This window comes from Astatotilapia calliptera, chromosome 13 (assembly GCF_964374335.1).
Source record: "Astatotilapia calliptera chromosome 13, fAstCal68.1, whole genome shotgun sequence".
In the NCBI taxonomy this organism is placed as follows: domain Eukaryota; kingdom Metazoa; phylum Chordata; class Actinopteri; order Cichliformes; family Cichlidae; genus Astatotilapia; species Astatotilapia calliptera.
This window is the reverse complement of record NC_137434.1, coordinates 11,918,711-11,939,043: the sequence shown is the minus strand read 5'-3', so window position 1 is coordinate 11,939,043 and position 20,333 is coordinate 11,918,711. Positions and strand designations below refer to the sequence as shown.

At 39.1% G+C, this 20,333-nt stretch overlaps 1 protein-coding gene across 5 annotated transcripts in view; it reads left to right on the top strand.

Annotated features, from left to right (window-relative positions):
* Positions 1-19,641, top strand: part of pde10a (phosphodiesterase 10A) — a 66,754-nt gene extending 47,113 nt beyond the window's left edge. For 4 of the 5 annotated variants that reach the window (XM_026189932.2, XM_026189934.2, XM_026189935.2 and 1 more), the window contains 20 exons: positions 3,489-3,517; positions 4,504-4,624; positions 5,895-5,944; positions 6,051-6,191; positions 7,108-7,263; positions 8,234-8,284; positions 8,753-8,811; positions 9,055-9,106; positions 9,643-9,785; positions 10,554-10,646; positions 10,893-11,079; positions 11,922-12,064; positions 12,360-12,443; positions 12,566-12,716; positions 12,819-12,974; positions 14,099-14,271; positions 14,426-14,537; positions 14,744-14,824; positions 16,190-16,278; positions 17,332-19,641. In XM_026189932.2, coding sequence (XP_026045717.1) covers positions 3,489-3,517; positions 4,504-4,624; positions 5,895-5,944; positions 6,051-6,191; positions 7,108-7,263; positions 8,234-8,284; positions 8,753-8,811; positions 9,055-9,106; positions 9,643-9,785; positions 10,554-10,646; positions 10,893-11,079; positions 11,922-12,064; positions 12,360-12,443; positions 12,566-12,716; positions 12,819-12,974; positions 14,099-14,271; positions 14,426-14,537; positions 14,744-14,824; positions 16,190-16,278; positions 17,332-17,431 — 2,171 coding nt within the window. In that variant the 3' untranslated portion in view covers positions 17,432-19,641. Of the gene's footprint in view, positions 1-3,488; positions 3,518-4,503; positions 4,625-5,894; positions 5,945-6,050; positions 6,192-7,107; positions 7,264-8,233; positions 8,285-8,752; positions 8,812-9,054; positions 9,107-9,642; positions 9,786-10,553; positions 10,647-10,892; positions 11,080-11,921; positions 12,065-12,359; positions 12,444-12,565; positions 12,717-12,818; positions 12,975-14,098; positions 14,301-14,425; positions 14,538-14,743; positions 14,825-16,189; positions 16,279-17,331 lie in introns of those variants that run through there. The other variant, XM_026189937.2, reaches the window with a different exon arrangement.
* The last annotated feature ends 692 nt before the right edge of the window (positions 19,642-20,333 follow it).

Genomic DNA, 20,333 nt, shown 5'->3' with positions numbered 1-20,333 from the left:
GTGTGCAGACACACAGGGTTCAGAGTTCTGCTAATAAAATGCTAACTGAGATTTTGTCTCTGTACAGTAACTAGACCTGTAATGAACATTGTCTGGTCACAGTTTTACTTTTTTAGGAGGGACATTTAGGATGTGTTCCTGTGAAGCTGACAGAATGACTTATATTTTTATGTAGAAGAACCTGGTCAATTAGTTTTGTTGGTTTAAGAAGTATTTTTGTTTGTTTGTTGTAAATACCATTATAAAATCTTCCCATCAGTGTAATATTTTCCTGATATGACTTTTTTTTCTGGTTCATTCTTATGTTTTTGGCATTGCTGGATAAGTGGCGCAACTGACTTTATGGGGATCCTCCACCAAGGCCAATGCTCTGCGTTTCTATTTTGAATAAAGCGATCTAAATATGCAATATGCATTTTGTTTTGGTTTTTTTATACTCTTACTGACAGACAGACAAAGAGATAAATATCACTGAGCACATAAATCCACCGCAGTGGGAGCAGGATAAAATAATCCACGCGTCTCCTGGAGCAGCATCACCCGTCAAACAGAGCCTTTTCTAAAGTGCCGTTTCCCACGCCTCACCACCCTCTAGTGAACCTTGTTGCCGTGGGTGAGGAGAGAGAGGTGATGCAAGGGGCAGCACTGTGAGGGGGGTCACGGAGAAAGAAAAAGCTGCTGCTCATGTGCTGAACAAACGACAAGGCGAAAAATGACATAAGTTACGAGCCAAATAGCAGTGAGAATTGCAATTTCCTGAGTTGTATTTGCATAGATGGGTTTTTTCTTTGTTTGTTTTTTGTAATTAATTTAGGTTTATTTACACAGCCCTCTTTCTCAAGCATCTTTAATTACGTTAGAATTTTTGCACACCACACAGATCCTGTCCCACACTGAATCATATTGCATGCAATTCAAATGATTCTAATCATTTTCATTGGTTTAGAGAGCCTTGGTGCCCTTCAGATAAGATTTTAAAGAGTGACACTGTTTTTTGTGCGGTGACCCGTCTCTCTATGAGGGAAGTGGAATCAAAGTCAGAAAGAAAACTGTCACGCATCAGTGTTTGTGTTAATATGGCTGCTCTGAACTGCTGTAAAAAATGTAGACCACTTTTTAAACCAGTAATACTGTCATAGCTGCCCTTTAAAGGGATTAGTGTCTGATTATTTTAGGCCTCAACAAGTCATTTTTAAAAAAGATAATTTTTTTCAGTGGGGCTTGAAGTCTTTTTCAAGTGCAACTTTCTGTCGTCTGATTGACGTCAGCAGCCAGCGGTTCACTCTAAAATAGGTCTCATGGCTAAGTTAGGAAACTCATAGCATACTGCAGGAATGTTTAAAACAACAAACAATGTAGACGGCTGCAATTCCTTTCTTCACATGTTCAAAGAGGCTCGTTTCAAAGGATGGCCAGCTCGAGTCAGCACTTCAGTGGATGTTTCTAAAATTTGCCCAGCTCTTTGCGTGGTTTTGATCACATGAAAAGTTATCAAAGAGATCTCAGCGGTTTATGTTCTCGTGTGCTGTTGACCCACGTGTACCGAAGAATCACTTGAGCTGTGTGAATGGTTTTATTTTCAGCCCAAGTAGCACTCCCAGACACACTCCCAGATTATGAGTCCAGAAACTGTTATGATTGGCTGAAGCTTTCATAATTATCACATACTTCAGTGTCTACATCCAAAGACAATAGTCATATGTCTCCCCAGCAGCCGTAAATTACACAAGGAATCTGCACTTGAAGCCGCAAAGTTTTGGACTCGTCAACTTAAATGAATATCTCTCTTAATTTTGTTTTTAAAGGAACGCCATTTAAATAAATACCTCCCTGCATTAAGTAGATAAAATATTCATCCATTACTTATAGATAATGAGTATTGATGCTTTAAATACGCCATCGTTCGTATTTGTTCACCTGACGACTATTCTGAGGACAGCATATGGTTTTTCTTATTTGCTGCTCGTGATGTTGGCCTGTCGTGATCCATCAGTCCACAGCTGAGTATCCATCCATGCAGTGTTTAAACAGCCAGGGAAGATTTATGACTCTCTGACTCTTGATTTTCAAGGTTTTAATATAAAAAAACAATGACTGCCTTCACATTACTCAGACTTTGTAACAATTAAAAGCATTTTGAAGTTCCTCTTACAGAAGTAGCATCATCTGACTTAATCCGTGGCTCTTCTTCACAGCATGTCTTTGTCCTGTCTTCCTCCCCTCACTCTCAACCATTCGCGGCAGATGGCCGCCTGGTTCTGCCAGGGATTTCTTCCTGTTAATAGTTTTTCCTTCCCACTATCACCAAAGCGCTTGCTCATAGGGGGTCATTCAATTGTTGGGGTTTTCCCTGATTTCTCTGTATGATTGTAGGGTCTTTACTTTACAATATATAAAGTGATTTTACTTGATATTGGATTGATACCAAAATTTTCAGTATCACAATGTAACAACAGCAAATGTACAAGAGTCCTTTAATGTTTTAGGAGCTTTGGATTTTATGAGCAAAGCTTGAATTTCTGTAGCGATTCTTCCTTAGGCTGAGATTTGGCAGGTTTATCAGCGATCATGTTGTTGCTGTGTGAATAATCACAACACAAGGGTCAAGTGTGTGGAGGCCGCTGCCTGCTGAATGCATTGCCTGGGCATTCCCTAACAGAAAAGGTGGTGATGCTGGTTAAAGTGTTGTAATTTTGTATTTTCTAATTGGTTTTTCATTTTTCATCTTATCCTGGGCATTTATGCTGACAAACTTTACCAAACTGACAAGACTAAAACTAAGGACATTAGTTTAATTAATTTTGGTTAGTTTTTTTTCTTCTTCTTCTTTTTTTTTTAACAAAAGTCTATTTTTATTTTCATTTTGTTTTCTTTTGTTTAACTGAAACGCTTCACCACATGCTTCATCACCAACTGCTTCCTGCTTTTGATTAATTTGTTCTTACATTGTTTTTATTGTTTTACATTGCTGTTTTATTTACTGTTACATTGTTTTATATTTCAATTTCTTGTGTTGTAAAGTGCTTTGTGATTTTTTTCTTATCTGTGAAATAGGTAATTACTTACTTACCTACTTACATCTGCATTTAGCTATTTTCTTTTTACATTTTTCAGTTTTGTTTTATTTAATCATTAGAAGCAAATTGTTTTAGTTAATGTGGATTTTAATAAACTAAAACTAAACTAATAAACTTAAAAATAATTTGCAAAAGTTTTCACAGAATGTGATTATTCATGTCTTAGTTAGTGGCCAGATCTTAATCTACTTTCGATTCATCCCTAAAAGGGAGTTTTTCCTTCCCGCTGTCACCAGGTACTCGCTCATAGGGGGTCCTGTGATTGTTGAGGTTTTCTGTCTATCGTAGGGTCTTTACCTTGTAATATAAAACTGCTTGAGGCAGCTGTTGTTGTTGCTATGTAAATATAGAATTGAACTGAAATTCATGTCATTTATTTTAAACTTTATTTTTAACTTTCTCTCTTTACAGATGACACATCCTCTAAAGAAGTCAGCAGGGTAGGTGTTTACTTTATTTATCATCTTATTTTATATATTACATTCTGTATATTATAACATAATATTGTCCTTCAGTAACTGTAAAAATGGCTTGATGCTATTTAAGAACTGCACACACTGAAACAGTTGTGTTTGTCCTTGTCCTTACTTTATTTAGTCTAGTGCCTTTGTATGACTTTGTCAAAGGGATAACATCAATATAAAGAATAAGAAAACATATGGTTGGACCATAAACGCATCATGTGTGTCACAGTTGTTGGGAAAGTTAGAAAGGTTCAATGGCTATTGTTACACATACTGCATGTTCACACCTTTGTCATTCACACCATCAGAAGACCGGGTGTCAGCACCCACAGCGAGGCCATGACGCGGAGGAGAAGGAACTAACACATGCACACACAGGGGAAAAAAAGGGGGAAAAAATTAGGTCCACTTGGCCCCTCAGTGCGTCACCCATACGTCTGTGCAAACAGGATGTGGGAGGATAGAAGGCGTCCCATGGGGAAGGGTTTCTAGTACGCCACTCTCCTTGCCGTCCTGTCCTCACACTCACGGCAGGAGCAGAACTAGACCGCTCTCTTGCCCCGTACTAGCCGGGAGGTTTGCCTCTTACATAACCGCAGTTTTAAGCTGAGGCTGACCAGCACAGCTTGCCAGAGCTCTAATCAGAACTGTGGGGATCTGGTGGCCTCCTTGCAAAACTGCAGGGGGATCCCTGAGCTAGAGTCTAAGGGTGGGGCGGGGAGTAATGTTATGATGAATGGCTTTGTCTTTGTGAATGGCATTAATCCCCTTTCACTGAGAAACAGAAAAAAAAAGTCATTTGACCTGGAGTAATCTGCAGTAACATTAGACTGAATGCAGTAGAGAATGAAGGTTGTTGTCAGGTTTTTCTGCCTCGTTGCACTTGCTGAATTTTGATATTCAATCTCAGTGTTTGTGCAAGACTGCACAGATCCAATTTCTTTGTGTCTTGTGTCCAACAGTACCAGGACACAAATGTGCAGGGTGTGGTGTACGAACTCAACAGCTACATAGAGCAGCGCCTGGACACTGGAGGAGACAATAAACTCCTGCTCTATGAGTTGTGCAACATCATCAAAACAGGTAAAAGTAAACATCAACCAAAAGTGGATTTTTGCAAAACCTCTCGCGATGAGCACGGCTTCAGATACTCTGGGTGTCATTTCAGCACCGTAATAGTGGAGGAGCAGGATAAGCTCAGATGCAGCAGGAAGTTTTGTCCGTTTAAAATCAAATTTGGTGCACATGTACTTTTCTAACACCCACTTTAGTAAACCCCACCCACATGCTGATCCAATAAACAAAAGTAAGGATAAGAATTACTTGCAAATTAGCAAAGCAAACCAAATCATGTTTGTCACTTACAGGCCAATAAACCAGAAAATTGAGTTATGTAAAAGGTTAAAAACAATCACTCTTTTTTATTTTATTGATTCAGTTCATAAAGTATTGATGGATTATTTGTTCCTGTTTCATATTATGACTCCATCTTAATGACTGGGAGAATTTCATAAGCAGTGATTCAAAGTTATACTTTTATAATGAATCTGAGTATAAAGGTTCACTTTATCCAAACCTCATTTCTCATTAACTGCTTGATCACTTGTGCACTGACTGCACCACCAGGCTCTCTGACTCCACATTGTATGATAACATGACCTATATATCTGTGTGAAGTAGGACTGGAAAGGAGAACTGGGAATGAGATGCACTGGATGGCAGTCAAAGCTGTCGGTCAGAGTACCCTTGTAGTTATCTAGGACATTGTTAATAGATTGGTATTAGATTATAACGGGGGGGGGGGGGGGGGGGGGGGGGGGGGGGTGGGGGGGGGGGTCTCTCTGTTGTCTTTATTTTTCTCGCTGATATCTGCCATTTATTTTATTTTATTTCATTTTTAAAATTTTATTTCAGGTAGTCAGATAGGGTTCAGGCAGAAGCACCAACTAATACAGTATTTAGTCAACAAAGAAAGCAGTATTTCATAATTATGAATAATTTCAGGTAGGTAAGGTAGGAGTTTTTAAAACAAATATTTAAACTTAAAAAGATAAGATAAGATAACATAGCCTTTATTAGAGATATTACAGCAGTAGGAATATATAATACTCCAGTAACAGAATAACGATAGATAGATAGATAGATAGATAGATAGATAGATAGATAGATAGATAGATAGATAGATAGATAGATAGATAGATAGATAGATAGATAGATAGATAGATAGATAGATAGATAGATAGATAGATAGATAGATTGATTGATTGATTACACACACATTCGCAGCATTTGGCCAGATTGTATTTTAGTCACTTGCTCTGCACATCTGTGTCTCATTTTTTTTTTCCTGCAGCAACTAAAGCTGATGGATTTGCACTTTACTTCTTGGGAGAATGCAACAATGTGAGTTCTGACTTCTTCTGTTTTTTTACTGATGCATCTCTGTGTATATGTTCCTTTTTTCTCCAGTTGTGCTTCACTCCCTGTTCTTGTCTGTTCTTCTCAACAGAGTTTATGTTTATTCACTCCAACGGCGGCCAAGGATGGGCCTCCATCCCTCATCCCCTCTGGCCCCATCGCATTTGGGACAACCATTGCCGCTCATGTTGCCAAGACTCGCAAAACACTGCTAGTAGAGGACGTCATGGGGGTATGTGTGGCTGTCATCCATCAACAGTGTAACATTTCAGTGCATCTAGTGTTTGACTACTTTATGTAGCTATAAACATATAATGAAATAATTCTTTCTTATTGGTCTCATTGGGTTAATGTGCTCAACACTGTCAAACTAAAGATATTAAAAAATAATCATAATAGGAGTAAATATATGAAACAAAAGGTAAATTAGTCAATACTAATTAATGAATTAATATTTTGTTAAGTGATCAAATATATTAAATTTATTGTAGGCATTCTTTAAGTAATTATTATGATTTATTTGGATGTTGCTGTTGTGTGAATGTACTTTTGCATTAATTCTCCTTTTTTAATATGTTTAATTAGTCTAGCGCAATTTTTGCAAATGTTTCTTTTGTGTTGCCTCAGTTTATTTTCCCTCATTTGTCGTCATTTTCTTTTCTCATTTCCTTCAATATTTCTGCTTCATTAGGCAAATGATGAGTATTTATGTATTGGGCCATTTAGTTTGTTATCCAGTTATGCTTTTGCCAGTATTTTCATTTAGTTACACATAATAAATTATCCCTCTTTTGATTTACACTTCACACTTTGAACGGGAGCAGATTTCAAAGGAGGTATAAGAAGAAGCTTCAGAATTCAGGGAAATATCAGCATAGGCACACTGTAGTGGAAACTCTTCAAGTTTAAAAGTCAAAACAAATCAGGTTCAGCTTTAAAGAAGCCTTAACTTTATTATAAGGTGTGTGTGTGTGTCTCTGTGAGTGTGTGTCAAAGTGAAATTCTTAAGAAAACAAGCGCATGAGACACATGTGGCGTACTTTTCATAGCAACAGATTTAGAAACAGGAGTTTCTTTGTAATCTTCATCAGTTAATACGCCCTGTGCAGTTCAGGTGATAATGTTCTTCGCTGGTCTTTGTGTTGCAGGACGAGAGATTCCCCGACGGCACAGGGCAGGACTCAGGGATCCATGCTCACTCTGTCCTGTGCCTCCCCATCATCACTGCCATCGGGGACCTCATTGCCATCGTGGAGCTTCACCGGCACTGGGGCAAGGAGCCCTTCAACCTCAGCCACCAGGAGGTCAGTCTGACCCAGACAAAACACACCAAGAGTGGGAGGCTGAAGCAAGGCTCACAGAACTACAGTTAGCCTGGTATTACCCTTAATCTGGATCTGTTTGAGATCTCTGTTAGCTTTGTGGGCTTCATTTTTATTGTCAAAAATATATAAAGGGGTATATTTGTCTCCAGATGAAAGTCTTTCTGTGAACAACAGTGCATTGAGCTGGAAAATGGCTTTACATATAGAGAATGTTGAAGCAGGTGTAGGCAGGGTGTATAAGCTTTAAAGATCAAATTTAAAATGCAGAGCATTTAAAATGCTCTTTTCATTTCTGGTCATCGTGTAGATATAATCGATATGTGAACAGCTTGTAAAAGTCAGTATAGTTTAAACCTGCATCAGTTTGTTTTTATCTACTTTAAAGGGGCTCAACAGGTAGCTATTTGCTTATTACACATTAATAACGCTCTTTTTTTGGCATTTTTAAATTTTTAATTGTTTTATTGTGTTTAGTGGTTTGCCATATTGAATTAATGTACAGTGTAAACTACTGCAAAACACTGAAGGTGCAAGTCAAAACCTCATAATAATGAGCTGAACGCTGACATGCTTTTTAAACCTGCAAAGTCCTGCTGTTATTTTTAGGAGTTGTTGTCCTCTTTTTAATCACATGTGGACAGTGAAGGTCTTTTCCGTAACTTGTCTTGCAGCTTTTATTTTTCATTTCATTGCTTAAATGCAAATATACAATAGAGATGCAGCAGGTTTGAGCCTGAGTTCCCAGAGTTGCGCTGAGTTTGTGGGGTAACTAGCTCTTCTGTGATTATGAGACTGCCTGATGTGCAGAACAGATAATTACGTTGAGATTGTGTCGTAGTGAGAAAATGTGATAAGCACAGATTAAACCTGCACGGTGTGACTTAATGTGTAAATTGCAATAGTATTTGTACTGCAGTTCTTTGGAGCTAAGCCTTGCTTTCTTTTCCAGGTTGCTACAGCTAATTTAGCATGGGCATCAGTTGCTATTCATCAAGTGCAGGTGAGCAAACCTCTGGAGAAGCAGAACTGAAAACTGAGTGTGTAACAGATACAGTATACAGTAACTCACTGAAGACTTGTCAGGGGAAAAGGCGAATCCTACCTGCTCCACTTATTACTGTATGTTCTCGAATGATTTTGTTTGTTCTGGTTCTGCACCTGTGTTTTTAATGGTTAAATCCACTGTGTACAAGAACTGAGTTGTCACCGACACCAGTCCAATCAACTGAGCCGTAGTTTCAACAAATAGCTCCCCAGGGACGTCATTATGCCCCAGTCCTGTTTTTATATGAACAGATAGCATAACACCTCAGAGAAGCAGCGTCCCACTGCAGCTCTGGCCACAATGGACCTCTGAGCCTGTGTGAGCAGTGCAGCCCTGCACTCCTGGGTTAGCTGCTCTCTATTCTCTGGGAAATTTTTGATACGTTTGTGTACTCACTCGTGACGTCTTTTTCCTTGTTGCTAGGTGTGCAGAGGCCTCGCCAAACAGACTGAGCTCAACGACTTCCTACTAGACGTATCAAAGTAAGAGCTGCTCCTGTTACAGTTTCCCTAACACCAAATAACTGATGCACAAAGTGAATATTGTTTGGTCTAATAAGTATCTTGTCCTCACAGCACGGCTGTGATAACATAAAACTTGTAGCCCACACGATAAAAGAGATTACTACATTTTAGGCAACCTAGCTTTCATGTCTTGAATGTGAACGTCATCAGAGCTTCCCATTTGTCAAACATCTCAATGCGCCATTTCTTCTTTTCGCACAGAACATACTTTGATAACATTGTGGCAATAGATTCTCTACTTGAACATATTATGGTGAGTGTGATTTCTGCAAGTACGTGTTCATTCACATTGTCCTCAAGGCTACACATCCTGGGAGTGTGTGTTAAATCATGTCTGTTAAAAAGACTAGCAATGCCGCAGTAACACAGATTCACTCCTATTACTTTCTAAAAATAATAGCGTGCTCATAATGATTATTCTTAACTAATTAAGTGGTTACATTAGTTTTAGATACATAGTAATCAATACGGTACTTTGTACATCTAAAACAGGCAAGTGTAAAATGTGGTTTTCCTGCTTCTTTTACTAAAACCTGCTTCTTTTTTTGTATGTTTTTGGTTGCCTTGTGACTGTGGTCTTAACTCAAGTCATCTGGTTCGAGCACTAAAATAAGAGGGGAAGACTTGTAGTTTTTGCTTTTTTATAATTCTCCTCATTTAACTGTTCAGTCCCGAATCACTTAAACCAGCAGTGTTTTATCTGCTTTGATAGATGTAACTCCCAAGTTCTTGTCAGTCCCCAGTGTTGTTAATAAGATTCTGTCCCTGATGTTTTTGTTTTTTTTACAGATATATGCAAAAAACCTGGTGAATGCAGACAGGTGTGCACTCTTCCAGGTAGATCACAATAACAAAGAACTATACTCTGACCTGTTCGACATTGGGGAAGAGAAAGAAGGCAAACCTGTCTTTAGGAAAACCAAAGAAATTAGGTATGTACACTTTTTCTTTTTTTCTTTTTTTGCTTTAGTGTGCTCAGTGTGATGATTTTATTATTTTTAGACATGACTCACTTTTTGATCCTATGTTCAGAGTGCACCGTTTAAAATATTCTACTGGCCTCCTGTGACAAAATCTGCTAAAGTAATAAAAAGTATATGCAGTAGAAAAATAGCAATGGCATAGTAGAGTATTATTTTGCAGCATCTAAGCTGCTAAATTGAAGAAAAAAAAAATAAAGAAGAAACATTAATTACATAAATGAGTTTATATTCTGTTAAAAGCAGAATTGTTTGAATTTTCATCTTTAAGTTTTAAACTTCATAAACCTATATTTATTCATATAGCTTATTTTTTCATTTGTATGTTTACATGCATATATTTGTTTGCATTTTTTTTTCCAATTTATTTTTTTCATTTTTAAATAACATTTTTATATCTGTATCTTTTTACAATTCATAATACTTGTCTTATTTAAATTTTCATTTATTTTAACATTTATTTTAATAAATAAAACAGTAAATAGGAAAAGAAATTAGTAAATAAATACACAGTGAAATCACATAAAAAAATGAAAGCTATTTTAATTATTTTTGGCATGTTCAGTAACACATTGTGTATCACTGCCACAGATTTTTTGTTGTTCTCAAATCTGCAATGGTTTACAATTTGGACTGCAAATGTCCTAAATTAATTTCCGTATTGGTGATTTATTACTGAGTTTAAATGCAGATTATCTCTCTCCTTGTTTTTGTGTGTAGGTTTTCTATAGACAAGGGAATAGCTGGCCAAGTGGCTCGGACAGGGGAAGTCTTAAATATCCCAGATGCCTATGCAGACCCACGGTTCAACAGGTAAAACAGGCTCTAAGCCATTTTTACTTACTTTTACATTAAATAAATATCTTAAATAATGCTACTGAAGAGTTCTGCTTCAGTTACTTTTGCTTATTCAGTTGTATGCATAACACCGGCGCTAAGATACTACTACTTTTAATGGAGCCTTTCAGTATGCAAAAGCAGTTAAAACACAAACATGCTACAATGTATGAGTCACAAGATAAGCTGACAAAATCAACATAACTATGTCTTTTTGAACAGAGAGGTGGACTTGAAAACTGGCTACACCACGCGGAACATTCTGTGCATGCCCATTGTGAGCAGGGGGACCGTTATAGGTGTGGTGCAGATGGTGAACAAGTTAAGCGGAAGTGCCTTCACTAAAACAGATGAGAACAACTTTAAGATGTTTGCTGTCTTTTGTGCTCTGGCCTTACACTGTGCAAATGTGAGTACACCAAATTAGTCTTACACTTCTTAAAAGACTAACTAGTGTTGTCTAACTGCAAATGCATACCCCACTGACTTGATATCTTCCTGCACACACTTTTCAATCTACATACATTATAAGAACATTGTATATATGGCGTACCTCCAGGCCACAAGTGCTCAATTTTAACCATCTTATTTTGACATAACTCCAACTTTGACGTGGCGGCTTCATCGGCAACCAAAAATCACAGTCAAACGAATAAAGTGCAGTTTCTATTTAAAGTGTGCAGTGCTGTAAAAAATGCATAATCACCGGGTGATTATCCCTTACATGTAACACAAACATTTCATGAATCATGCTAACTCTCAAAGCCTGCATTGTGTGGCCTGTCTGTCAGAGCGTGTCCTCGCTGTGGGGCCTGACTCACTGTCATCGCTTGCGACAAACTTACGCATGAGCAGCGTCACAAACTTGCTTTTAAAATTGATGCGAGATGTTAATATTTAAGATGCGAGGTCTGCATCCGTCCAGTGACAGGATTTGTGTTTAGTTGTAATTTATGCCTCGTGTCTCTGGGACGCTAACTTTGGCTTGCTTCTGACTCAAAGTGATTTACGGGTGAAGGTGTGATGCCTGGGGCCTTTACATGAACATCTAGCTTGAGGACAGGGATGCAAACCAGATGTGGAAATGCTATTTGGAGGCGTACACTACGACTACAACTTTAACTTTCACCGGAGAGACTGATAGAATTTTACATTGATATTATAAACAACATTTCTGTGGTATGTATAGCAGTGTTCAAGTTCTCACTTGGCATTTTAAAGACTTATTCCAGGTCTGTGATTTCCCTGCAGATGTACCACAGGATCCGACACTCTGAATGCATTTACAGAGTGACAATGGAGAAACTGTCTTATCACAGCATCTGCACATCAGAAGAATGGAAGACCCTCACCCAGCTCAACCTCCCTGCACCTATTTATAAAGAGATTGAAATGTGAGTGCCTCCTCTGGCGGCCTTCTAGGGAACTCATGTTTTGACCTTGAGTGTAGTAGACATGAGTGTACAGCCACATGTCTGTGAAAGGCACAATGACACAGCGCAGACCTGGACTGTGTCGCCCTGCAAGAAGAGTGCAAACACAAACACAGTGCAGGAAGGACCGTGTCCTATAGATGTCAACCTGTCAGTTTAAAACTCTCAGATCTCAGAAGTCCCTTAATCTGCATGTTGTCTCCTTTTCCCAGATCTGCTGATCATGTTAATTTAAACCTTTTGCTCCCTCCTCCAGGTTCCACTTTGACATCAGTCCCTTTGAGGAGATCTGGCCTGCCATTTTTATCTACATGGTTCATAACTCCTGTGGAAAGACCAGGTAGCGTCAGCAATATTGTTTACACAAGACTACGACTCAAACAACAAGAAACTAAATGGAATAAATAGTAAATAAACAAACATACACTACCAGTTTCTTTGCCTTTTTTCCCCTTAATACAGCTTTGAGCTGGAGAAGCTGTGCCGGTTCACCATGTCCGTAAAGAAGAACTACCGCCGTGTGCCCTACCACAACTGGAAGCACGCAGTGACGGTGGCACACTGTATGTACGCCATCCTACAGAAAACCTCTGGGATCTTCACAGAGCTAGAGGTTTGCTTCTTGATGGGTCTGCTAGGAAAATAACTGGATCAACATCTGCTGTCACTGTGTGCTTTCAAGAAAATGTGTTTTTATTTGCCCACCATTTTACAGAAGAAGGGTTTGCTAATAGCCTGTCTTTGCCATGATCTGGACCATCGGGGGTATAGCAATGCCTACCTCCAGAAGTTTGACCATCCACTGGCTGCTCTGTACTCAACCTCCACCATGGAGCAGCACCACTTCTCTCAGACTGTTTCTATCTTGCAGGTAGAGATCCACAATACAGAATTTAGGGTACCTTGAAAATCAACATGTTAACCTTTAATCTTATTTCCACAAGTGTTTAATAGGAAATAAAGAACCTATTACTCAATGGCTCAGTCACACTAGAGTAAAAATATGAAAGCACCTCGCAGTGACTAGGAAAAAAGATCAGTGGTTGCCAAGTTATTGCAACGAATTTGTTTCAAATTCTGCAACCAGTTTCAAAGGTAATTACACAGCTTGAGTGTAACTACCATTACACTCTTATCCTCTGGGCAACTATGTTTGATCACAAGGTGAGTGCACACGTTGCCTGGTGGGAGGCAAACAACTGCGCTCCATTTTGGGCTGACTGCAAACAATAATTGCCTCCTAATTTATTAATGTGGACAAATTGCCAACACGCTGCAATAAATTGGAGTCAGTATGCGCCAATAACTTGTCTGTGACACATCTGTGGACTCAACCGGTCCAGATGACAGCTAATAGTCAAATTATCCCAAACAGATTGTATGAGATCGCCACCGTGATTCCATTCATAAGACAGCAGAATGACAGCAGACTCACTCCGTCTTATTCCCGTTTTATCGACTTCTTGATGGATACGAGTCACTTTGAAGATGGCTACTGACTGCGAGATTTCGTGTCTGTCTTCGAGGCAGGTCAAAGGGAACAAGAGTTCATTGCACGTGGTTACAATAATTTGGGTTAGTGCTACGGTTTCCAGGCACCATTTCCCCTAGTGTGACTGTAGCCTAAATAGTATACTTCACTGGACAAAGAAATGAAAACAACTTGATCAGCAAAACAGAAAAAGGATCACAATTTAAAAAATACCCATAAAAAATGTTCCATCGGGTTCTGCAACAATGTCATCAGCTTAGAACAAACAAAAAATATTTTACTATATTAGATAACGAATCCTTATACGAACTGTCAGTTACATATGCATTCAAAGGATCATATGACTTAGTTCTGATTAGCGTCTTACAAGGTGTCTTTTGTAACATGCAGGATCTGCTAGTTTGGGCTGTAGCCTTGTGATGAACTTGCAAGATGTTGTAGTCTAGCTGAATGCCTCATAAGTGGAGCTTTTGCTTTTTTATTGATCTCTTTGTTTCTCATAGCTGGAAGGGCACAATATTTTCTCCAACCTGACTTCCAGCGAGTACGAGCAGGTGCTGGAGATCATTCGAAAGGCCATCATCGCCACAGACCTCGCCCTCTACTTCAACAACCACCACCAGCTGTCGGAGATGCTGACCTCATGTGCGCTGGATTTGAACAACCATTCCCACAGGTCAGGCTACGACTCACACTGGGGCACAGGTCAGGTCAGGACCACACCAGGTCTCATCAGTATCACGCTGTGAAATGTTAGACCTGGCGCACATAAACAGCACATTGAGTCCTTCCCCCCCGCATGGATATAACAAGGCTTTGCTCCCCTCCAGGGACCGTGTGATTGGTCTGATGATGACAGCATGTGACCTGTGTTCTGTTACCAAGCAGTGGCAAATCACACGACTCACAGCCAACGACATCTATGCTGAGTTTTGGGCTGAGGTACAGTGGGATACTGTTAGACTTTAAACAGTTTCAGTGTCATGATTATGCCTCCAGTGTAACAGTCTGGCCTCTATTATTGCTCATAAATGCTGCTTCAACTTACAATTTGTAAGGCACAACATCGTGTTGTCTAGTGGTCAGGAGACTTAACCACAGTGTGCAAAAATAAAAGCCACGTTATTTGTTATTTTGTTACTCCACAGGGAGATGAGATGAAGAAGATTGGGATCCAGCCGATCCCTATGATGGACAGAGACAAGAAGGACGAGGTTCCCCAAGGCCAAGTAAGAGCAAGACATTTACTCGTGTGTTTTAACTGCTTTAAATATTTAATGAATGTTCGGCCTTCTGATGGGAAATATATTTTAAAAGAACAGCATAGGAACTGTTGAATCAATGCTTTTGTAGTTTTGCTTCTGTACACCACAGCAGTGGATTTTAAATCAAACAATAAATAGTTGATTGAAGTGTTGACTTTAAGCTTTAATTCAAGGGGCTTTCGAAACCTTTTGCTAAAAACTATTTAGCAATTACAACCATTTTTATGAACAGTCTCCATTAAATTCACGGCTTCTGTAAACGAAACAGTTTAATGGCCACAATATCTGTAGCTGAATTTGCATTTTTTGGCTTTTCACTATAATTTGAAATATAAAGTCTAAAGAAATGTCATTGCAAGCGAGGGACGCCATCATTAGACTGAAAAAACAAAACAAGACAAAAAACATTTAGCCAAATCAAAAATCTGGTTCATTCTTAAAAGGAAAAAATAGTTTGGAGGGATCAGCAAATCCAAAAAATATGAAAGACCACAAACGACAACTAAAGTGCATGATTGCAGAATTATTTCCATGGTTTAGAGAAACAAGTTAATAACATCTAACAAGATTAACACTCTCAAGTCTACAATCAAGAGATTCCCAAGATGAACTTGCACCAGAATGATGGGAACAGAAAATATGCGGAAGGAAAGAAATCTCATGAGCCAAAGCAGACCTAATCTTCAGTTAAACACGGTATAGAATATGTCACAGCATGGGTGTGTATGGCTCTGAGTGGAACCAGGTTGCGACTGTTTATTGATGATGTGACTGCTGATAGAAAAAGCAGGATGAATTGTGAAGTGTACGAGGCTATACTTTCTAGCACTTCACTGTGCAAATGACTAATGACCTCAGGATTACTGCAAAAGCAGCCCAAAAGTTTCTCAAGGCAAAGATACTGGATATCCCTCAGTGGGTAAGTCAGTAAGCAATCTCTATCCAATGGACCATGCTTTTCAGTTTCCTGAAGATAAGACTGAATACAGGCCTGGCCAGGCAGAGCATTTCAGTGGAGGAAACACAGCATTTGATGATGTCCATGGGTCCTAGACTGCACTAAAAACAGTCCTTGTATTTAAAATGATGTTAGTTTCTCCAAATAACTTTGAGCCTCTAAAAATGGAGGATTACATATAAAAATGTATTTTATTCCTATACAAGTTTATGAAACAGTTTTCCAACGTGTCTGCACTTCAGTCACACTTGATTTAAAATCCTCTGTGGTGGTGTACAAAGGCAAAAATGCAAATATACAAATATTAGCACATGCTACATGTTTTGCTATTATTAAGTCCATTTTACATTTGCTTTCTCATTTTTTTAAAGGTGGGATTCTACAATGGTGTTGCAGTTCCATGTTACACGACACTTGCTGAGCTTTTTCCTCCATCAGGTCCTCTGCTAAAGGCCTGCAAGTAAGTTATTCAAAGCTAGAGTTGACAAAGAAATTGAGTGAATGAATAATTCTTGGTTTTTTTTGTGAAAAATGTCTAAAACGCCAAAGTCTAAAGGTTGCTTTACACATTATTGTCATGCTTATTTCTGCTCTGCTGTGATCGATAAATGAGCTGACAGCAGCTTGAAGGGTAACCAGTAATGCACGCGCCGTCCTTAATACAGTACTAATCCAGTAAGATCAGAGGTGATAAGGTGTGTGTGCACAGGCACACGTTTTTAAGCATTCCAGTGAAAAATACAAAAAAATGGCATGTTCTGCTATTAATGTTTGACCCCACTTTTGTTATGAGTTTTTTTAAAAAGTATTTGGATTAAATGAAAAATAAATATAGACTACAGTGTGCTAACTTTGTGCGTCACTGTGTGTGGTGTGACATTGTGCATCGGGCATGTCTGCGTGCACAATAGATAAGAGTGTAAAGAAGGTATTTACAGTTGTTATTTCTGGTTTTTGAACGGGATTGTGTTGCACATTCGTCTGCCCTTCTGCTGCTTTATAAAATGTGTCCTTGATCTGTGGGGAATGCAAACAAAGTGAGCAGTGTAATACTTAAGCCCCAGCTGTACGTCAGCACCGAGCTCCGGGTGGGCAACAGGCCTAGACCCTGTGGAGCCCTGCTGCGTGTTGTGGGATCTGCCAAAGACGTGTAAACTGCATCAGGCTGTCTAATTGAATAGAATAGCAGCAAAGGGAAGGTTTTGCTTTGTTTTGGTTTTTTGCACTCTTGTGTCAATCACAGCACATGGGTGAGAGATCACCTTCATGACAACAAGAACTGATTGTGTTGCCTGGCCACTGTTGTAGCTACTGTTTTGTTTTGCAAATCAACTTCGTCCTTTTTTTGTGTGTGTGTGTGTGTTTTGTAGTTTTGCAATTTTTGCATGATTTGAAAATTTTGTGTACTGGTGTGATTCTTAATTCTCTTATTTCAGACTCAAAGCCATGCCTCTGCACTTGTAAATGAAATCTTTTCCACTGTGCATCTGATCGAGGTGGTTTGTATTTGCAGAGAGAACCTGGGCCAGTGGGAGAAAATAGCAAGGGGAGAGGTGGAGGACATCGTGCCCAGCCGGCCTTGTGATTCGGGCCCTGTTAAGGTGGACAACTGACAGACAAAGGAGGGTTGCTTGCTCACCAAAGGAACACAGCCTGAATCCTGCCGTTGACCCAGACCATTGAAGGGGAATGAACCCGCAATCTGTGTTGGCAGGAGACGGATTAGATAAAGGCGACTTGACTTTCAAAACACACACACACAGTTACCTCATCGGGTGACGGAGGTGTCAACACTGACGGTTTCACCGATCCCAGAGAGTGACAGACAGTTATTGGTGAGGGAATTCAATCCATCGCCCTACGTCCACTCAGCTTGGGAATTCACTTGGTAGAACAGACTTGGTTGCTTTATTTTGGCTGTATTATGTTATTTTATTATTTTTCTTCATATGAGCTGATTCCATTATGGTCTTGTATTTGCAGAGGCCTTATTCTGAACCTTTCACAGGCTAGGATATGTGAAATCTTGTTGTCAGTTCAGGCTTTTTTTTTCCTTTCTTTTTTTAAAACGGTACTGTTTGCCTTCTGTGTTTGCCGTATGCGCACTACTTCAGCAAGGTATTCCCAGAGACAGAAGGAATGTGTGGAGCAGATGTAGGGGTGTAATGCCATCTCATTGAGAAGGTGGACACTAGATTTTTTTTTATTACTTTTTCAGCAAAAATCCTTTGCAGTACTTGAATAAAGACATACAGCCTATTCTGCGAGGAGATGGCAGAAATCCCCTGCAGTGTATGCTACAAGCGTGAATGAACTGTGATGAGTTACATAATGCCGACATTTGTGAATACAGTCACAAGAGAGTCACAATGTTTCCTGAAGTGGACCCCGCAGCCTTTTAGCCCCAAGCGTGTAGAAACCTGCTGCACAGTACATCAACATCCTTCGGATTAACAGGATCTGACCCCAGATCAGCAGTCACTGTTTGTAGTACGGAGATCAGGAAAAAGGAATGAGCAAGTTTCCCGTTCCAGATGTTTATATTAAGCCAAGACTGCATACTGCTTAATTTCCTCTCTCATTTTTGAAGCCACTATCACATCATCAATTACTTTGCACAACAAGTTAACTAAAGAATGACTGTAGGAAGTGGACTGCATAGTTTGGGATGTTTTATCTTCTCTTTTTTTTTTTTTACAAGCAAGTTTCATAGAGGCTGAAGTTAACGGCAAACAGTCATCTGCTTCATATTTTCCCATAATGTCAAACCTGTTAAGCTAAAGTGAAATATGTCCAACTCTGGGATTGCAAGTGAAGAATGTAGTTTGACCGTTTGCCGGTGTGTGACTGAAGTTTCCCTCGAAGGAAATCAATCATTTTACACTTTTACACTGATTCTCCAACCTCATGCTGGGGGGGGGGGCGCACACACGCACACACATTTGGACGCTTTCACATGAGTTTCCGAGATCTTCCAAAAGACAAATTTATTTGTCTGAAACTGTCATTCCAGTGGACAGTGTCCCTCAGAGACTGACACTATTGCTCCAGTAATTTGTTATGCGACTGATACTGCGGCCCCCGGTGTTGTGAATGTACATTTCGATGAATGTTTCGTTGGTTGTAGACGCTCGGTGGTGGCACGTGGGTAAGCGCGCCATCAGTTACCACCATGTGCTCTGTCTTACTTTTCAGAATTGCTTCCAGTAAGCTTCAACCAAGAGCAACAATTAGCATGCACCTAAACCGAACTTTATATTCAAACTTTTTGCATATAGGTGTATACTGTGTACAATCTAGGATTTAGTTTGTACAGACTGAGATGTATGCTCTGATGGTGCTACTCTGAATGGCAGTCGCGCACTTTCTGACTGTGTGTGTGAGTGTGTGTGTGCGCATGTGTGTGTGTATGTGAGAGACACAGAGAGAGAGCACGAGCATGAAAGAAAGCTTTGTCTTTTCCCCACTCCAACCCCACCTGACAACATGATAAAGTCACTGCACTGTCCCTTCTACTTTTCAGCACCAGTTATATCCTATTGTCTGCACTATGTTTAGCTTATCATTATTATTATTATTATTATTATTATTATTGCTATTATTACTATTGTTATTTTCTTAATTAGAGTTAAATTTAAATTAACTTATATTTTTTATACAAAGAAAAATAATGTTGGCCTTTTTTTGTTTTGTACAAAGTAAACATTAAGATAAATTAAACAGTCTAGACATGTTACTGTTACCAAGAATAACTGAGGAATGTCTTAACTGTACATGTAAGAGCAGTAGCCCAAATGACTTTTAATAAATACCTGAAAATACACCTTTGTGCCAGTTTATTCATTACCTACATACCTTTCTTTCTTGGGCCTGTTTCAATGATCAGTAACAATGCATCACCCCTGAATGGTCAGTAGCATCACCCTACTTTTTAATTGTTCTAAAAAAAAATGAAAAAAGAAAAGAATACTTTTTAATACTTTTGAGTTATTAGAAATTTCAGGAAATTTGTGAAATGGCCTCTTGTTTGCAGCTATAAATAAACTGAAAAGTAGAGTGTTTATCATTTATAGCATCTATAGCATTTCAGTATCAACACTTTATGGTAACTCTGTAATAATTACTGTATTTAATTCACTCTGTAATATCACTTTTGCCCTTTGAGCTGGTCAAACAAATGTAGTGAAAGAATACGAAAGTCGGCAAAATCTGAATGTCATAAATGTTTCTTTTAAGAAGATGAGTTCCTGAGATCTCCTCTTGGAATTCTGGGAGTGTGTATAGTTGTCTTATTGTGCTTGCACGACAAAGGCTTGCAGCTGACTGAACTAGTTTTGTAATAAAGCCTCATCCGCTGCCGTTATCATTCATGTTAACAGTCGAATTTCTACAAGATGGCTGCCCAAAACTACAGATCCATCACTGTGTTAAACAGTTGGCAGCTGGTGCTATGGAGGGAGGGAAAGTTTAAGCACATTTGGATTGATGGAGTAAAAAGACAAAAAGATGACTCAC